Here is a 19189-nt window from a genome sequence, read left to right on the forward strand (position 1 = left end):
CTCTTCACGTCCAGTGTTGGGAAGGTCAGGCATCGCAACCGACACAATTGGACTCTCCTTGTGGATTTGGGATTTCGAAGAACGCACAGTTCTTTGCGGTGCTACTGCTTTTTCCAGCTTGAGTCTTTTCATTTTTCTAGCGAGAGGCTGAGTGCCTCCATCCTCATGTGAAGCTGAACCACTAGCCATGAACATAGGCCAGGGCCTCAGCCGTTCCTTGCCACTCCGTGTGGTAAATGGCATATTGGCAAGTTTACGCTTCTCCTCCGACAATTTTATTTTAGGTTTTGGAGTCCTTTTTTTACTGATATTTGGTGTTTTGGATTTGACATGCTCTGTACTATGACATTGGGCATCGGCCTTGGCAGACGACGTTGCTGGCATTTCATCGTCTCGGCCATGACTAGTGGCAGCAGCTTCAGCACGAGGTGGAAGTGGATCTTGATCTTTCCCTAATTTTGGAACCTCAACATTTTTGTTCTCCATATTTTAATAGGCACAACTAAAAGGCACCTCAGGTAAACAATGGAGATGGATGGATACTAGTATACAATTATGGACGGACTGCCGAGTGCCGACACAGAGGTAGCCACAGCCGTGAACTACCGTACTGTACTGTGTCTGCTGCTAATATAGACTGGTTGATAAAGAGATGTAGTAGTATGCATGTATAAAGAAAGAAAAAAAAACCACGGGTAGGTGGTATACAATTATGGACGGACTGCCGAGTGCCGACACAGAGGTAGCCACAGCCGTGAACTACCGTACTGTACTGTGTCTGCTGCTAATATAGACTGGTTGATAAAGAGATGTCGTAGTATGTATGTATGAAGAAGAAAGAAAAAAAAACCACGGTTAGGTGGTATACAATTATGGACGGACTGCCGAGTGCCGACACAGAGGTAGCCACAGCCGTGAACTACCGTACTGTACTGTGTCTGCTGCTAATATAGACTGGTTGATAAAGAGATGTCGTAGTATGTATGTATAAAGAAGAAAGAAAAAAAAACCACGGTTAGGTGGTATACAATTATGGACGGACTGCCGAGTGCCGACACAGAGGTAGCCACAGCCGTGAACTACCGTACTGTACTGTGTCTGCTGCTAATATAGACTGGTTGATAAAGAGATGTAGTAGTATGTATGTATAAAGAAGAAAGAAAAAAAAACCACGGGTAGGTGGTATACAATTATGGATGGACTGCCGAGTGCCGACACAGAGGTAGCTACAGCCGTGAACTACCGTACTGTGTCTGCTGCGACTGGATGATAAATAATGATATAAAAATATATATATATATATCACTACTGCAGCCGGACAGGTATATATATTATATAATGACGGACCTGCTGGACACTGTCTGTCAGCAGAATGAGTTTTTTATAGAATAAAAAAAAAAACACCACACAAGTGAAGTCACACGACGAGTGTTTAACTTTTTCAGGCAATCACAATATAGTATACTACTAACTATACTGGTGGTCAGTGTGGTCAGGTCACTGGTCAGTCACACTGGCAGTGGCACTCCTGCAGCAAAAGTGTGCACTGTTTAATTTTAATATAATATGTACTCCTGGCTCCTGCTATAACCTATAACTGGCACTGCAGTGCTCCCCAGTCTCCCCCACAATTATAAGCTGTGTGAGCTGAGCACAGTCAGATATATAATATATATACATAGATGATGCAGCACACTGGGCTGAGCAGTGCACACAGATATGGTATGTGACTGTCTTGTACTCCTGGCTCCTGCTATAACCTATAACTGGCACTGCAGTGCTCCCCAGTCTCCCCCACAATTATAAGCTGTGTGAGCTGAGCATAGTCAGATATATAATATATACATAGATGATGCAGGCATGCAGCACACTGGGCTGAGCAGTGCACACAGATATGGTATGTGACTGAGTCACTGTGTGTACCGTTTTTTCAGGCAGAGAACGGATATATTAAATAAAACAACTGCACTGCTGGTGGTCACTGTGGTCAGTCACTAAACTCTGCACTCTCTTCTACAGTATCAGCCTCAGGTCAATCTCTCTCTCTCTCTACTAATCTAAATGGAGAGGACGCCAGCCACGTCCTCTCCCTATCAATCTCAATGCACGTGTGAAAATGGCGGCGACGCGCGGCTCCTTATATAGAATCCGAGTCTCGCGAGAATCCGACAGCGTCATGATGACGTTCGGGCGCGCTCGGGTTAACCGAGCAAGGCGGGAAGATCCGAGTCGCTCGGACCCGTGAAAAAAAACATGAAGTTCGTGCGGGTTCGGATTCAGAGAAACCGAACCCGCTCATCTCTAGTGTGAACCCGAATGTAAGTGTTTTTCTAAAAGTTAGAACCCGGCCATTTGTGACTGCCGGACAACGCACGATCATTTGGAAACTTTCTGGCACAGCGCTGAGAACACTATTTCTTGTGTTTTGGTTTTAGTTGATATAGGGGTTTTAAAAGGGCGAGCTCCATTAGTGTTTTTATGCTGCTTATGTGCATGGTAGTGCAGGTGAAGCACATTTGTATTCGTTCCGAGTACTTAACGAACCCCGGTCGTAATTTTCGTATTTGGAATTTTTTCAATCGGGATGCCGTCATTGGGGTACTGAGCGCCGGCATCCTGAATGCCGGTGATATCATATGATATTTCATGCTTTTCCCCCCCATTATTTACAGTACTGTCTTTCATTGTACTGTAGCTTCTTACATTACAGTGTTATTTTTCCACAGTACCTGTACCTGCGTACTGCTGCTAAGTTTGTTATCTACAGTATATGAATGCCCTGTAAGTAGTTTTTCTAATACAGAATCCCCTAATGTTACCCCATTTAGTGTGTAATGTAGGTGGTATTTCTCATACGTCCTAGAGGATGCTGGGGTCCACTTCAGTACCATGGGGTATAGACGGTTCCGCAGGAGCCATGGGCACTCTAAGACTTTTCAAAGGGTGTGAACTGGCTCCTCCCTCTATGCCCCTCCTCCAGACCTCAGTTTTAGAAATGTGCCCAGGCAGACTGGATGCACTCCAGGGGAGCTCTACTGAGTTTCTCTGAAAAGACTTATGTTAGGTTTTTTATTTTCAGGGAGGACTGCTGGCAACAGTCTCCCTGCTTCGTGGGACTGAGGGGGCAGAAGTAGTAACCAACTTCCTAAATAGTTTCATGGCTCTGCTTCTGGCTGACAAGACACCATTAGCTCCTGAAGGGTACTGAACGCTAGCTGTGCCTAGACGCTCACTCCCACAGCACGCCGTCACTCCCCTTGCAGAGTCAGAAGATAGGTGAGTGTTAGAAGAGAGATCTTCAATCAAGGTGACGGCTAAAGGTACCGCGCGGCTGGTGTGAGCGCAGTGCGCCATACTGCCCACACAACACAGGCACTGCAAGGTGCACGGCGCGGGGGGGCACCCTGGGCAGCATGAAACCTTATAAAATTGGTAGAAAAGGGGGCATAAGATGCCGAGGCACAGCCCTACCCCTGCCAGTATAAATATAGTTATCAGAATCTCTTAGGAGAAATGTGCCATTGCAGGGGCGGAGCTTCCTCCACAGTCAGCCAGCACACTGCTCAGCGCCATTTTCTCTCTCTCCTCAGGCTGCAGAGACAATGCTGGTCCTCCTCCACTACTGAATACAAGTATCAGGGTGCAAAACAAGGGGGGGGGGGGGGGGCACAGTGAAATTGGTGCTTTATATTGTGTATTTACATTATAAAAAAGCGCTGCATGTCAGTGGGCATTTTATGTTTCACAGGCATTGTGTTACTGGCGCTGGGTTTGTGAGCTGGCTGCTCCTATCTGTGTCCTTCTGACAGATTTTACTGTGGGTCTGTCCCCTATAAGTCCCGGAGTGTCTGTGGTGTGTTTGTGCACATGTGTGACATGTCTGAGGCAGGTTCAAAAGCCGCTACCATGGCAATATCGGCTCGGAGGGCGTTGTGGATTCGCCAGTGGAATGCTGATGCAGATTCTAAAGGTGAGGCCTTATTTGGTGATGGGCTGGATGCGTTAGTCTCGGCGGCTACCGCAGGTAAGTCGACATTCTTGCCTTATGCTCCTACACCGGCGAAAAAGACACATCATTCTCACATGCAGTCCTTTCGGCCCAACAAATACAAAAAGGCCAAAGGTTCCCCCTTCTTTGCAGGTAGGGGAAGGGGAAAAGGAAAGAAATCTGCAACGTCTCCAGGATCCCAGGAGCAGAAGCCAACCCCTGCTTCTGCTAAATCTGCAGCATGACGCTGGGGCTCCCTTGCGGGAGTCCGCTCGGGTCTGAAACTTTTTAGTCAAATCTGGATTCAATCTTGCCTGGACCCATGGGTCTTACAAATAGTGTCCCATGGGTACAAACTGGAGTTTCAAGACGTCCCCCCATGCCAATTTTTTTCAAATCGACCTTGCCAGCTTCTCTTCCAGAAAGAGAGGCAGTAACAACGGCAATTCAAAAATTATGTCAGGATCAGGTCATTGTCCTGGTACCCTTGTCACAGCAAGGAGAAGGTTTTTATTCAAGCCTCTTCGTAGTTCCGAAGCCAGACGGCTCGGCCAGACCGATTTTAAACCTGAAAAATCTGAATCTCTACCTGAAAATGTTCAAGTTCAAGATGGAATCCCTGAGGGCAGTGATTTCCAGTCTGGAGGAGGGGGACTTCATGGTGTCAGTAGACATAAAGGATGTTTACTTGCATGTTCCCATTTATCCTCCTCACCAAGCTTATCTGAGATTCGCAGTACAGGATTGCCATTACCAGTTCCAGACGTTGCCGTTCGGACTCTCCACGGCATTGAGGGTATTCACCAATGTGATGGCGGAGATGATGGTCCTCCGTCAAAAAGGAGTCAATATAATTCCTTATCTGGACGATCTCCTGATAAAAGCGAGATCCAGGGAACAGTTGGTGCAGAACATCGCACTCTCCCTGTCAATACTCCAACAACACGGTTGGATCATGAATTTTCCAAAGTCGCAGTTGGAACCAATGAAAAAATTGTCCTTTTTAGGGATGATTCTGGACACAGAAGTACAGAGAGTATTTCTTCCAGTGTAAAAGGCTCTGGGAATCCAGAAAATGGTCAAACAAATATTGAAACCAACAAGCATGTCGATCCATCAATGCATTCGGTTGTTGGGGAAAATGGTAGCAGCCTACGAGACCATACAGTTTGGTCGATTTCATGCCAGAGTATTCCAGTGGGACCTGTTGGACAAGTGGTCCGGATCCCACCTACACATGCACCGGAAAATAATCCTGTACCCCAAAGCAAGGATTTTGCTCCTGTGGTGGCTACACAGTTCTCACCTATTAGAGGGATGCAGGTTCAGGATTCGGGACTGGATCCTGGTAACCACGGATGCAAGTCTCCGAGGCTGGGGAGCTGTCACACAGGGGGAAAGCTTCCAAGGAAAATGGTCAAGTCAGGAAGCCTGCCTTCACATAAACGTTCTGGAATTGAGAGCCATTTACGGCCTTCTACAAGCAGTACATCTTCTTCAAGATCATCCCGTGCAGATCCAGTCAGACAATGTAACAGCAGTCACGTACATAAACAGGCAAGGCGGAACGAAAAGCAGAGCGGCAATGGCAGAGGTGACAAGGATTCTCCTCTGGGCAGAAAGACATGTAAGAGCTCTGTCAGCAATTTTCATTCCGGGAGTGGACAACTGGGAAGCAGACTTCCTCAGCAGACACAATCTCCATCCAGGAGAGTGGGGTCTCCACCAAGAAATGTGTTCGCAGAGGTGGCAAGTCTTTGGGGAGTTCCTCAAGTAGTCATGATGGCACCTCGTCTAAACAAGAAGCTTCAGAGATATTGTTCCAGGTCGAGAGACCCTCAAGCAATAGCAGTGGATGCACTGGTGACCCAGTGGGTGTTTCGTCGGTATATGTTTTCCCTCCACTTCCACTGATTCCAAAAGCTCTCAAGATAATAAGAAGAACAAGAGTTCGAGCAATCTTCATTGCCTCAGACTGGCCAAGGAGGGCTTGGTATCCAGATCTTCAGGAGTTACTCATAGAAGATCCTCGGCCTCTTCCTCCTCGAGAGGACCTACTACAGCAGGGGCCGTGTGTGTATCCAGACTTACCGCGGCTACGTTTGACGGCATGGCTGTTGAGCGCCGGATCCTAGCCCGAAAGGGTATTCCCAAAGAAGTCATCCCCACTCTTATTTAGGCCAGGAAAGGAGTAATGTCTAAACATTACCACCATATTTGGAGAAAATATGTGTCTTGGTGTGAATCCAAGAAGGCTCCTACGGAAGAATTTGAGTTGGGACGTTTTCTCCATTTTCTGCAGGCTGGTGTTGATGCGGGCCTTAGATTGGGGTCAATCACGATCCAGATTTCGGCCTTATCAGTTTTCTTTCAAAAACAATTGGCCTCCTTTCCAGAAGTTCAGACGTTCGTGAAAGGGGTTCTGCACATCCAGCCTCCATTTGTGCCTCCAGTGGCACCATGGGACCTTAATGTGGTGTTGCAGTTCCTTCAATCAGATTGTTTTAAACCTCTGCAGGAGATAGAATTGAAGTTTCTAACTTGGAAAGTGGTGATGCTTTTGGCCTTGGCATCCTCAAGGCGGGTGTCTGAGTTGGGGGTCTTGTCTCACAAGAGCCCTTACCTGATCTTCCATGAAGATAGGACAGAGCTAAGAACTCGTCAAAAATTTCTTGCAAAGGTGGTTTCGTCCTTCCACATAAACCACCATATTGTGGTGCCAGTGGCTACTGACACTTTCACTGAGTCAAAGTCTCTAGATGTGGTTAGAGCTTTGAAGATTTATGTCTCAAGAGCAGCTCGGATATGGAAAACAGAGGCTCTGTTTGTCCTGTATGCTCCCAGCAAGATTGGGTGTCCTGCTTCTAAGCAGACTATTGCGCACTGGATCAGAGGGACGATTCAGCACGCTCATTCTATGGCAGGCTTGCCGGTATCGAAGTCGTGAAGGCCCATTCTACTAGGAAAGTGGGCTCATCCTGGGGCGTCTCGGCTTTACAACTTTGCTGAGCAGCTACTTGGTCAGGGTCAAACACATTTGCTAAATTTTATAAGTTTGACACTTTGGGCGAGGACCTCAAGTTTGGTCAATCGGTGCTGCAGGGTCATCCACACTCTCCCGCCCGTACTGGAGCTTTGGTATAACCCCATGGTACTGAAGTGGACCCCAGCATCCTCTAGGACGTATGCAGTGTCGGACTGGAGCATGAAGGGCCCACCGGGGGTATACAGTGGTAGGGGCCCATGATTAGAGGTGTGGCCAGCCTCTGAAGGGGGTGTGGCCAGCCACCACAGAGGTTTGGCTAACCATTATAGAGTACCTGGTCTGGACTCCTTGATAATTTATATAGTAATTAATGCTAGTGCATGCATGATAATGTGCCAGATTAATGACAGCAATGTACTGTAGAGAATACATCATAATCCTGTGCAGTATAAGGTAATATATGTATAATATATAATTCAAGTGTACAGTATAGAACCTGATCCCTAGAGGAGGAGGACTCCCCAGGCAGTGGGGCCTACCAGTGGTTTCCCCTGTACCCCTGTGGGCCAGTCCAAGCCTGGACGTATGAGAAAATAGGATTTTAATACCTACCGGTAAATCCTTTTCTCCTAGTCCGTAGAGGATGCTAGGCATCCGACCCAGTGCGTACTTTACCTGCAGTTTGTTCATTATAGTTACACAAGTTATGTTACATTTGTTTTCAGCATGTTGCTGCAAATGGTTCATGCCTGTTGGCGTGTGTTATGTTGAATGCCATGTTGTGCGGCATGGTTGAGGTGTGAGCTGGTGTGAATCTCACCATTAGTATAAAAGTAAATCCTTTCCTCGAAATGTCCATCTCCCTGGGCACAGTTCCTATAACTGCGGTCTGGAGGAGGGGCATAGGGGGAGGAGCCAGTTCACACCCTTTGAAAAGTCTTGGAATGCCCATGGCTCCTGCGGAACCATCTATACCCCATGGTACTGAAGTGGACCCCAGCATCCTATACGGACTAGGAGTAAAGGATTTACCAGTAGGTATTAAAATCCTATTTTTCATTCTTGCTACCAAAGTGGATTACTGTACCTTACACTTGTCTGTATTGAACTTCATTCTCCATTTTGCTGCCCATGCTTCCAGTTTAAATAAGTCGTTCTGAAAAGACTCAGCATCACCCTCTGAATTTATAACCTTACACAGTTTAGTATTGTCTGCAAAAATTTACACCATGCTCTGTAGACCTACTGTACAGTACTGCTACTGTATATCTTTTATGAAAATGTTGAACAATAGTGGTCCAAGAACAGACCCTTCTGGCACTCCACTTACTGTAGTACTGTACTTCAGTCCAATTTGAAAAAGTTCCATTTACCACAACTCGGTGCTCCCTATTACCTAACCAATTTCTAACCCAAATGCATATTGTGCTCCCTAGCCCCATTTCTTGTACAGTAATTTATAGATAAAGTAAGTCTCATGTGCGGTACTGTATCAAATGCAAAGTCTAAAAAAATTACATCCACCTCCTTACCCTGGTCCAGGTTCGCCCTGTTTCGTAAAAGCCTAACAAGTTTTTTTTACATGATCTATCGAACACAAACCCATGTTGGTTCCTAATAATAACCTTATTGGCTTCAAGGAAATTCTGTATATTATCCCTTAAAATACCTTCCAGTACTTTTCCCACTATGGATGTAAGACTAACTGGTCTATTGTTACCTGGTTCAGATTTACTTCCCTTTTTGAATATCGGCACTACAGTACTTCCGCTGTACGCCAGTCTTTGGGAACCATGCCTGATGTACAGTACTGTACTATAAGTGAGTAATTGAAGTTCAAAAATAGCAGTATTGCTATTTCAGAGTGTACAGAACAGGTAGTTCCATAAGAACCCTAGGGTGAATTCCATCTGGACCAGGTGACTTATTAACCACTTGCCTGGCATGGTCGCATCAGATGCGACCATGCCTGCAAGTGCTCTATCTGACCTGGTCGCACGGGATGCGACCAGTCAGATAGACAGTGTTAGCAGCGGCAGGGAAGATAAACTTCCCTCCGCTGCTGCTGTCAGAGGGACCGGAAGGTCCCTCTGTCTCCCTGCACTCTCCCCCTGTGTCTGCCGTGCTGCCGATCACTGCTGATCAGTCAGCACGGCAGGATCCCCCCCTCCAGCGGCTGCTGACAATGGCAGCCGCTGGGGAGAGTAAATTAACCCTCCCAAGCCACCCCCAGATCTCCCCCCTGCAGGCTGTCCCGGCTTTCAAAATGAAAGCCGCGATAGTCGCGATGTTCCCGATGTTCCGATGGTCGCGATGTTCCTGATCGATGTTTGAAAAAGAATTAAAATATTTTTTTTCCTTTGTTTTAACTAAAATCATTTGGGATAGGGTTAAAGTAATGTTCTTCACTTATTTCACTCATAAAAATCCCGACAATTTCAGAGCGGTTTTCGGCGAAATAAATCGTCAGTTAGTCTTGATTTTTTTTTATCAGTCACAAACTAGTTCCTCTTTTAAATACAGTAAGCACTTACAGTAGCAGTGTGACATTATTGTTGCTGAGGTTATGTGTTAATTCCGTCATCTGGTCTTTTCTTGGGAATACAGAAGAGAAAAAAATAATTTTAATTTTCCCACTACTGTACAGTATGCCATTATCAGCTGTGATTAAGATGCCCAACTTGTCTTTTCAAGGGCCTAATGTATACTGTCCTTCTTTAATCGTTGCTATTGATGTATTTGTAGTAACTGGAGTGTACGGTATTTGGTTTATATTATTTTTTTGTTTTCCCACTCTGTAATTATCAGTGACCCCAAGAAGGAAGAGGAAGAGAAGGAGAAGCCTTCTTCCCAACTTGGTAAGTAATCTACAGTACTGTACTGTTCTGTATATTGGGTTATACCAATGGGTTGGGTTTGCGTGACCAGCAGTCAGGATTCCAGCAGTCAGGTGACCGACAGTGACATCCTGGTTGCAGCAATCCCAACAGGGTGAGGTACAGTATCCTAACCCTCCTCCACTACCCCCTGATTCTGGCCTCTGCATTCTTGACATAGAGGTAGAGACGGAGAAGGAGCCCCAGTGCAGTAAGTACTGTAATCTACAGTACTGTTCTGTACTGTAACATAGTAACACACAGTACTGTAGTTTCTGAGTTTGAAAAAAGACAATTTGTCCATCGGGTTCAAGCTATTTGTGGTCTCCTACTGTACACTGTATTTTTTTGGGGGGACTAATTTTATCTGCTGTGGATGACTGCCGATGTGTTTATTCCTTTTTTTTTACTATAGTGCGCAATCTAACCACCATAACCCTGTATATCCTTATCCATTAGGAATTTACCTAGCCCATTCTTAAAAGTATTGACCGAGTCCACCTTTTCTACTCTCGCAGACAGGAAATTCCAAACACATACAGTATTGTCCTTACTGTGAAGAAACCTTTTCGTCTTTGTGTGTGAAATCTACTCTCCGCCAAGCTGACTCAGGGGGTAATTCCAAGTTGATCGCAGCAGGAACTTTTTTAGCAATTCGGCAAAACCATGTGCACTGCAGGGGAGGCAGATATACAGAGAGAGTTAGATTTGGGTGAGGTGTGTTCAATCTGCAATCTAAATTGCAGTGTAAAAATAAAGCAGCCAGTATTTACCCTGCACAGAAACAAAATAATCCACCCAAATCTAACTCTCTCTGCAAATGTTATATCTGCCCCCCCTGCAGTGCACATGGTTTTGCCCAACTGCTAAAAAATTTCCTGCTGCGATCAACTTGGAATTACCCCCTCAGTTTTTTTTATATTCAACACAGAAATCGTGTCAAAAAGAGTATTTCATGGAATTTTTGTTTTCACAGGCCCTACACTGTCACAGGCCATGGAGGAGGAGGATCAGCAGCCTCCGGCCCCCACAACACCACTCCCAGCAAGTAAGTTCAGTCCAGTACAATTTGGAAATAGAAATACAGTACTGTAGATAGTGTAAACAATGCACTGTACTGAATGTGTATTTTTAGCTTTTGCAGGGCTACAGTAGTTGGTGTGTGTGTGTGTGTGTGTGTGTGTGTGTGTGGGGGGGGGTACATTTTTACTCTGCTGCATTTTACTTACAGTACTAATAGTACTGTATGTACAGTAGTGGGTAATAACAGTCATGGAGGTGGGAAGGTCCTGCTCGCAAGCTTACATTCTATAGGTAAAAATCCATTGATACTGTACTGAAGACGCGAGGATACTGTCCTGCATGTGTGGACTTTGCAGTGGGGATGCAATTGAAAGTTTCATGTACTGTACTGTATTGTGTCAAAAACAGTATTTCATGGAATGAACCTTTTTTGTCCTTCATTTTTCTTTTCACAGCCCTACACTGCCCCAGGCCATGGAGGAGGAGGAGAAGGAGGAGGAGCAGCTGATGGATGAGGGTGAGGTTGCATTTAGTAGTGGTAAGAATTAGTGCTGAGAGTGATCTGATGCGATTTGTGCACTTTTCATCTGATTTCGAAGCATCTGCACAAAAAATCTGCTGAAAAGTGCACAAATCGGACTTTAGATGGGTGTTTTTTTTTAACTGGTCATGTTGCCCATAGCAACCGATCAGATTCTACATTAATTAACATTTCTGCAGCGGGGTACACTGGGGGTCCACAGGGATAACATCGGAGTGTAGAGTTGGATCTTGATCCGAGGCACCAACAGGCTAAAAGCTTTGACTGATCCCAGGATGCTTAGCGCCGCCTCCTCTATATCCCCGCCTCCAGGCACTGGAGCTCAGTTTGTAAGTTGGTGCCTGCAGTGCAGGCACCTAACAGGGAGAGCTGCGCTGAGTAGCCCTGAAAAGAGCTTTTCAGAAGAAAGAAGACTTCAAGGGCCGCAACATAGGCACTTACAAGTACTATATGTCATTTTGACATATCATGCTGCGGCTCCCTCACCTCCCCCGGCGGTGCTGTATACTGCCGTGCCCTGGTTGCCGGGTACTTACAGCGGAGGGCTCCGGTTTCTATTAGGGCACACACACTTGCCGCTGCTCTCTGGGATCACGTGGCTGCATCAAGGGAGGAGGTAAGAGGATCCCCTAGGAGGGACCCGCTGCAAATTGCTATCCAGCGCAGTCTTTAGGAGACAGACTGCGTGCGCAGGCATGGACACTGTGGCTCTACAGGAACCCCACTAGACCGCCAGGACAAGAGCACAGGTCAGATTACCTCATAATACATTTTACTAAGGCCCTCAGTACCCAGTGGTGAAGTCCAGCAAGGGGATAAGGCTTTGACCTGTAGCCCCTCCCCCCAGCCCAGGTGCCATTTACTGCTAATGTTCCCTCGCTGGAGCTACATCTCTCTGCATCCCTCACTCCCTGTCAGCGTTTGGGCGCCATTACACACAGTCTGAGCTGACTTTGGGACTGCTGGGCAATGTCTCCTCTGTAAAGCTGCCTGCATCATCAGCGCTGAGCATTTACAGGACACTTAAGTATTCTACATGTCTTTTAGACAGTGTTAGTTAATATTAGTGCTTACATTCAGGGCTATTTAGTACAAGTACCCTGGGATATACATCCAGTCTTTACTGTGCATTGTTATATCTATATTCATATATAGCTTTACTTTGTAGTGCAGTTACTTAGTATTGCTAGTGATAATTTCTGCTTTGTACATGTGACTGTGTGTGTATGTGCCAGTAGCTGCTGTGTGATTTCCATTCTGTGTATCTCACATATACTGGTATCCCTATATTCTATACCCTGAAGGGGGCTAAGTGCATCAGGGTTCTCATATAATATAGTGTTTCACAGGATATACTCTTGTGGTATTTGTCTCTGTGTATTACAGTCTCCATATACCTCGTAAATCCTCCGTGTGTGCTCTGCTTGCAGTCACACTATACAGGGGGATTTATGCTAAACTTTGTCTACTTATATTGTACTATTTTGCCCTACGGTTATGCTTTCATATCATGTCAGCTAAACAGGGTGATAATTCTATGGCTGATCTTGCAGCATGCAGTGCTACTGCCATGGATGCCTCTGAGGAGAATATTGCAGCTGAAGGTTCAGGTACTGGGGGTTTTATACCCCTCAGTCAGTCTACAGTAACGGGGGTGAATCATGACCCGCTGTGGGCTACATGTTCTAATTTACTGACTACGCTGGTAACAAGACTTGCCCCCCCATGGGACCTCATGTGCCATTACAGCCACATATTGTCCCTGCAGTTAATCCACCATGGGCAGATACTCTGTCCTCTCAGTTACAGCAATTAAATCAGTCTTTGGCTAAGCAAAATCCTAACCCTCGAGCGCCTAAGACCAAGGGGTCATCTAATCGGGCTATTACTTCCTCACAATCCACACATATTTCAGATACTTCATCTGATGAAGATGGTGCATATACTGAACCCTCGGACACTGATGCAGATGCTTCTGATGGGGAATCTACGACATAAGTGGATGTTCCTGACCTCTTGGAGGCTATCAGGCTGATTCCTCAAACTGATGATGGCGAAGAACCTCCAGCTACCTCTAAGAAACCAGATAAGTTCAAGCATCAGAAGGTTTTAGTTTTGCCCCCACTCTGACCACTTAGTTGACATACGTCAGGATCCTGGGAGTCTCCAGGAAAGAAATTCTCCCTGTCTAAAAAGATGCTAGCTCATTATCCCCTCGCTGCAGAGTTAAGTAAAAATTGGGAAACACCACCGCCAGTGGACTCACAAGTCGCGCGTCTGGTGGTGTCCTCTGCTCTGCCTGTCGCTACCGTGACATGCATGCTCTGTGATTGGTGTAGGGATGAATGCACCTACAAAGGCACCAATCACAGAGCATGCTTTGAGCGGGAAGAATTTCCTTTGTTTGAATCAGGATAAGAGTGTCTCAGTCACAGCACGGTAACCACTCTGCAAAGCGGTTTCCTCGTAATCAGACTTGCTGTGTGAAAAGCCTCCGGCCTTCGAAACTTCTCCTGCTAATTTGCTCTCTGTGTTCCTGCTGTTGAAATCTTTTGCTGGCCTCACTTGTTCCCGCTGGTTTCTTCAGTTTCTCCATACAGTATTTGATCGGTAAATCTTTCATATACTGTTTTCATTTATTTATATATTTAAATTAATATCCTCACTGTACTGTACTATTCGTGTGTATTTTAGCTAGGGTGTTGGGACGCTTCTTCGGCATTGCCCCGTCGCCTGCAAAACCTGTGCCATCACTCGCTCCGTAGCCGAGCGCTGCCACGAGGCGAGGTCATCACGTGCGGCGGACATTTTGTCAACATGCTATGCGATCGAGTCCGGTGTATCGTAATGTGCATAGAGCTCGCCTAGCCCTATCAGCTCTGTGTATTTTTAGCTAGGGTATTCAGATGCTCCTTCAGCATTGTCCTGTAGCCTGTAAAGCCTATGCCATCACTCGCTCTATAGCTGAGCACTGCCACAAGGCGGGATTTGATGGGCGGCGGCCATTTTGACAGTTTGCTATGCGATCGAGTCCAGTGTATCGTAATGTGCATAGAGCTCACTTATCCCTATCTCCCCTGTGTATTTTAGCTAGGGTATTCAGATGCTCCTTCAGCATTGCCCCATAGCCTGCAAAACCTGTGCCATTGCTCACTCCATAGCTGACGGCTTCCACGGGGCAAGGGGTCACGGGCGGCAGCCATTTGGTCAACTTACTATGCGATCGAGACTGGTGTATTGTAATGTGCATGGGTTACTGTACCATACTATACTGTAGGTGTAGGCAGTGCAGCTGCTATGGGGTCTTTTCACCTGTCAACCTAGACCATGTCGACCTAAAGATCATGTCGACCTAGCATCCCTGTCAACCTACTTACTGTTGACCAATAGTGGTCGACTCCATCAATGTCTACCTACAGTACTTACTGTCGACCTAACATACCACACCCCATTGTAGTGTGGTACAGTACAACATGAACTGTAGGACATTTTAATGTTATATGGACCAGAGCTCTGTAATGAGACACAATAGGTGACATACAGTACAGTACTGTAGGGTGAATGTATTCACTACTACAGTACAATTCATAAAAGAAACTAGGGCACTACTATGGGGCATATTATTAAATAAGGCTCTGCTATGGTTCAGAAAATTAACCACAGTACAGTACTGGAGGACACTATTATAGGGCATAAAATTAAAAACTGCTGCAGAGAAGAGTCTCTCTACAAGCATTGGGATGGGGGCCCCTTCAAAATACAGTATTTTGTCCCACAAAGTTCTGGATATGCCCCTGAGTCTGGTGTACAGTATCTTACGGTGCATTGAGCTCGCTTATCCCCATAGCGCCCTGTGTTTTTTAACTACTATATTGAGATGCACATTTATAGGCCTACAGTATTTAATATACAGTAAGCTGCATTGCTGGTAGGCAATAATTGAAGAATTTACATACAGTAGTGACATGTATTGTACAGTATGTAATGCTGGTACAGTATGTCAGTCGTCCCTTATGCTGTACAGTACTGTAAGTCGCACAGGGCCCATGCACTTCCAAGGAGGGTTATTCAACTGTTTTATACAGGAAAGTAATTGCAGTCCATAACACTGATGTGGTATTTTCAGTACAGTAATGTACAGTACAGTAAACAGTACTTAAATTTGAACATCAGGTACTGTATAGTAAACATGTACAGTATTAGCTTTTATCACAAAACCGTTGCAAATTTTCAAATGTGTACATTTTAGAATACAGTATTCACAAATGTTTTTTCTCCACACAGGAGTTACGGTTGGACAACATGCCAGTAACTATCAACAAAACTATAAGCAAGATAATTGCAAACATGAAAAAAAAAATAAAAGCATCAAAGAGATCCATGCATGGCTCAAGGAAAGTGGCATTATAGTCACTTTAGAAACTGTGCGCTATCATGCTTTCGAGAGAACGCCCAGATTTGCATTTCCTACAAAATGCACATGGTAGGTACTGTACAGTACTGTAATGTTTAACTGACATACTGAATACAATAGTCAATTTTGTTGTAATAGTAAAGAAAAAAGGGAACACTTCATCTTCCTGTACTTGTGCTGTTCATTAATTTGTATTTTTCATACTGTATTGTACTGTAGGAGAGCGCAAGAAATTGTGGAGGAACTAACTCGTGAGGATGATGAGCGTACTGCTTTGCAAATAAAACAAATTCTCCATTCCAAGTATGACCTGGACAAATCAATCGCCAGCATTAGAAGGATGTAATGGAAAATGGGATGGACCTTTGGCGCTACAAGGTAAAATACTGAAAGCAGTATAAAGCATAAATGCACACTTATTCACAGTTAATAATCCCTTGATAAGTGATAAAGCAATGACGTAAATCATTATACAGAGTGTATACTAATATATATATAAATGTGTGTTTCAAGCAGTACTCCCAATAATCAGATACAGTAGCTGGTGCCTTCGTAGCTGGTGCCTTCGTAGCTGGTGCCTTCCTACAGTAGGTAACACAGCATGTCCAATCTATACCAACAGTCACGGGGCACACAGATGAATAAACAGGCAACAGGCAGTTGTAAATTCAATGTTTCAAAGCAGTTTACTTTGTCATCAGGTCGAAGCAAACTGCTTCGAAACGTTACATTTACAACTGCCTGTTGACTGTTTATTCATCTGAGTGCCGCCTGACTGTTGATATACAGTGTATATACTATGTATATACTGTCTATAGTATACTTTTTACAGTACAGTGTATACTGTACTGTGCAGGTATATACTGTATTGTGTATACCCTGTATACAGTGTATATGTAGATTATATATATATATATATATATATATATACACTGTGTATGTATATATATATATAAATATATATATAGACAGTATACAGTATATACACAGTAATGTGTATATATAATGTATATACAGTATAATGTATACAGTATGTATACAGTACCGTATACTGTACATACAGTCTACTGTATATACTGTAATCTATTTCATTATTGTAGCTGATTAATTATTTTTGGCTCTTCACAGGATATCTCCCATGATAAGAGATGCGAATAAAGAAAAGATGAATTGAGAGTGGTGAAACATTTCACAATGTCATTTTCACAGAAGAATCGTCTGTTGCTATTGAGAGGTTCTCCAGAATGTCATTCTGGAAACGTCACCATATCTCATTAAAGCCACGCCCAAAGCATCCATTGAAGGTCCATGTATGGGGAGGCATATCATGATTAGGAGCTGGTCCCCTATTATTTTTCGCAAGTACTATACTTTATTCTGTGCCTGTGTTCTGTAAAAATACATGCTGTATAGTACAATACATGTAAATGCACAAAAAAATTAGTTGCTTATTAATGAACAACATTTTGTTATTTCTGTAGGGATCATGGATAAGCAATTCTTCCAAGAAAAAATAGTAGAGGGATGTATGGTGCCATTCGTGAGTAAATATTACCCATCTCATCACAGGATATTCCAAGACAATGACCCTAAACACTTTGCCTCAGCCAAATTTATGGAAGAGAAAGGTATCCATTGGGAATGCACACCACCAGAGTGAGTATTGTTTTAATATTGTACAAGTAAAATTCTGGGTAGCACTCTAGTACTGTAAATGTATTTTTTTGTTTAATGAACAGTACAATACTGTATGTTTAATTTTCTCTTTTTAACTTCATTAATTAACAAACATTTTTTTCTGTACTGTTTTTATTAGATCACCGGACATTGAATTAGTGTGGGCTCAATTGAAGTGATACATTAGGAGTGTTGCGAAGCTAACAACAAAACAGCAGCTGTTGGATGAATCCAAAACTTTTGGCTAGAAGTACTCACAGCTGAACATTGTAATAATTATATAAATCACCTGTATAAAAGTATTACCTGTTATAGTTGAAAGAAATGGTCAAGCCACAAATATGTAGTTCTGTACTGTATTTTCTGTATAAAATTTCAATCAAAGCATTATTAAAAATGTTTATAAAATTGCCTTTGTCTGAATATTGCGTAAGCTAATGTACAATATTATACATTATACCATACAGTAGTACTGCTATTGATGTGTATGAACAGTTGTTTACAGTTTTATAAGTCTAATAGAGTACTGTACATTTTTGACCAGTACATTGCATGAAATCTGATTTTGTAATAAAAACGTTTTTTACATTTACAGTATATTGATGCTTTTCCAATAAATATTCCATTATACAGCACGGTATGGTACCATACAGTATGATGTGTCGCTATGGGGGAGAAGTATTAGTAAACAGAGAAACATACTGTACAGTACTGTACTGTAGAAACATACACTAGAATTTGACGGCAGATAAGAACAACTGTGTCTACAATATTTTTAGCTCAAACCTTATTTGATCCTAGCCCCCCCTTTCCATTCTCTGCTCCAAACTACAGAACAGTACTTACAGTCTTTCTGGGTACAGTACTGACAGTACTGTACTGCAAGTTCATTGAGACAGTACAGTATTTCTAAAGTACAGTGCATTAACTCCTGAGGTTGCTGTGTATAGTAAAGTACTGTTACACACCTTTACAGTAAGACTGTGCAGTATGTTGATAACGACTTATGTACAGTAGCTTTACTGTACATTACTGTATTAATATTCAAGTTACAATTTTGCTTATAATATATTTTTCAGTACAACACTGTATGTTACACAGTTATTAATGATGTGTGTATTTGTTTTTTATTATTTTATGCAATAAAAAAGCATTTGAGAACTTTGCACAATTGTATTGAGTGCTTCCTTTATGCAGTGAAGGGTTATTCCTCTCCACACATATGCTGATGGTTCATACAGTACAGTAATTGCCTACCCTCATGGATATTGTAGGAGTCTACAAATTACAATTCTTACCTCCTAATCGCCTGCATCATACAGTACATTAAATCAAATCTCCCAGAATGCAGCCTAGTTTACAACAAGGAATTTGTAAGGACAGTGACTTGTGCCAGTCAATACATGTACAGAATGACTGCTACTGTACAGTATTTGTGCAAAGCAGTCCTGACTCTAAGCAACCCCCTCCTAGCCCCCCCCCCCCTCCCCGCGGTATAGAACACATCCTGTGTACCAGCAAGCTTCTTACTGTACTGTACATTGGCCCTCATTCCGAGTTGTTCGCTCGCTAGCTGCTTTTAGCAGCTTTGCACACGCTAAGCCGCCGCCTACTGGGAGTGAATCTTAGCATAGTAGAATTGCGAACGAAAGATTCGCAGAATTGCGAAAATAAACTTCTTTGC

General features: G+C 43.9%; 1 protein-coding gene across 1 annotated transcript in view; it reads left to right on the top strand.

The window, feature by feature from the left end:
* The window catches only part of LOC134929632 (uncharacterized), a gene marked incomplete at its 5' end in the record, with an annotated part of 71982 nt that extends 54660 nt beyond the window's left edge, over positions 1-17322 (top strand). Inside the window, 6 exons of the mRNA XM_063925215.1 lie at positions 9783-9832; positions 10827-10898; positions 12932-13024; positions 15699-15897; positions 16048-16170; positions 17310-17322. Of these exons, the coding sequence (XP_063781285.1) occupies positions 9783-9832; positions 10827-10898; positions 12932-13024; positions 15699-15897; positions 16048-16170; positions 17310-17322 (550 nt within the window). The remainder of the gene's footprint in view (positions 1-9782; positions 9833-10826; positions 10899-12931; positions 13025-15698; positions 15898-16047; positions 16171-17309) is intronic.
* Between the last annotated feature and the right edge of the window lie 1867 nt (positions 17323-19189).

This window comes from Pseudophryne corroboree, chromosome 5 (genome assembly GCF_028390025.1).
Source record: "Pseudophryne corroboree isolate aPseCor3 chromosome 5, aPseCor3.hap2, whole genome shotgun sequence".
Classification (NCBI taxonomy): Eukaryota; Metazoa; Chordata; class Amphibia; order Anura; family Myobatrachidae; genus Pseudophryne; species Pseudophryne corroboree.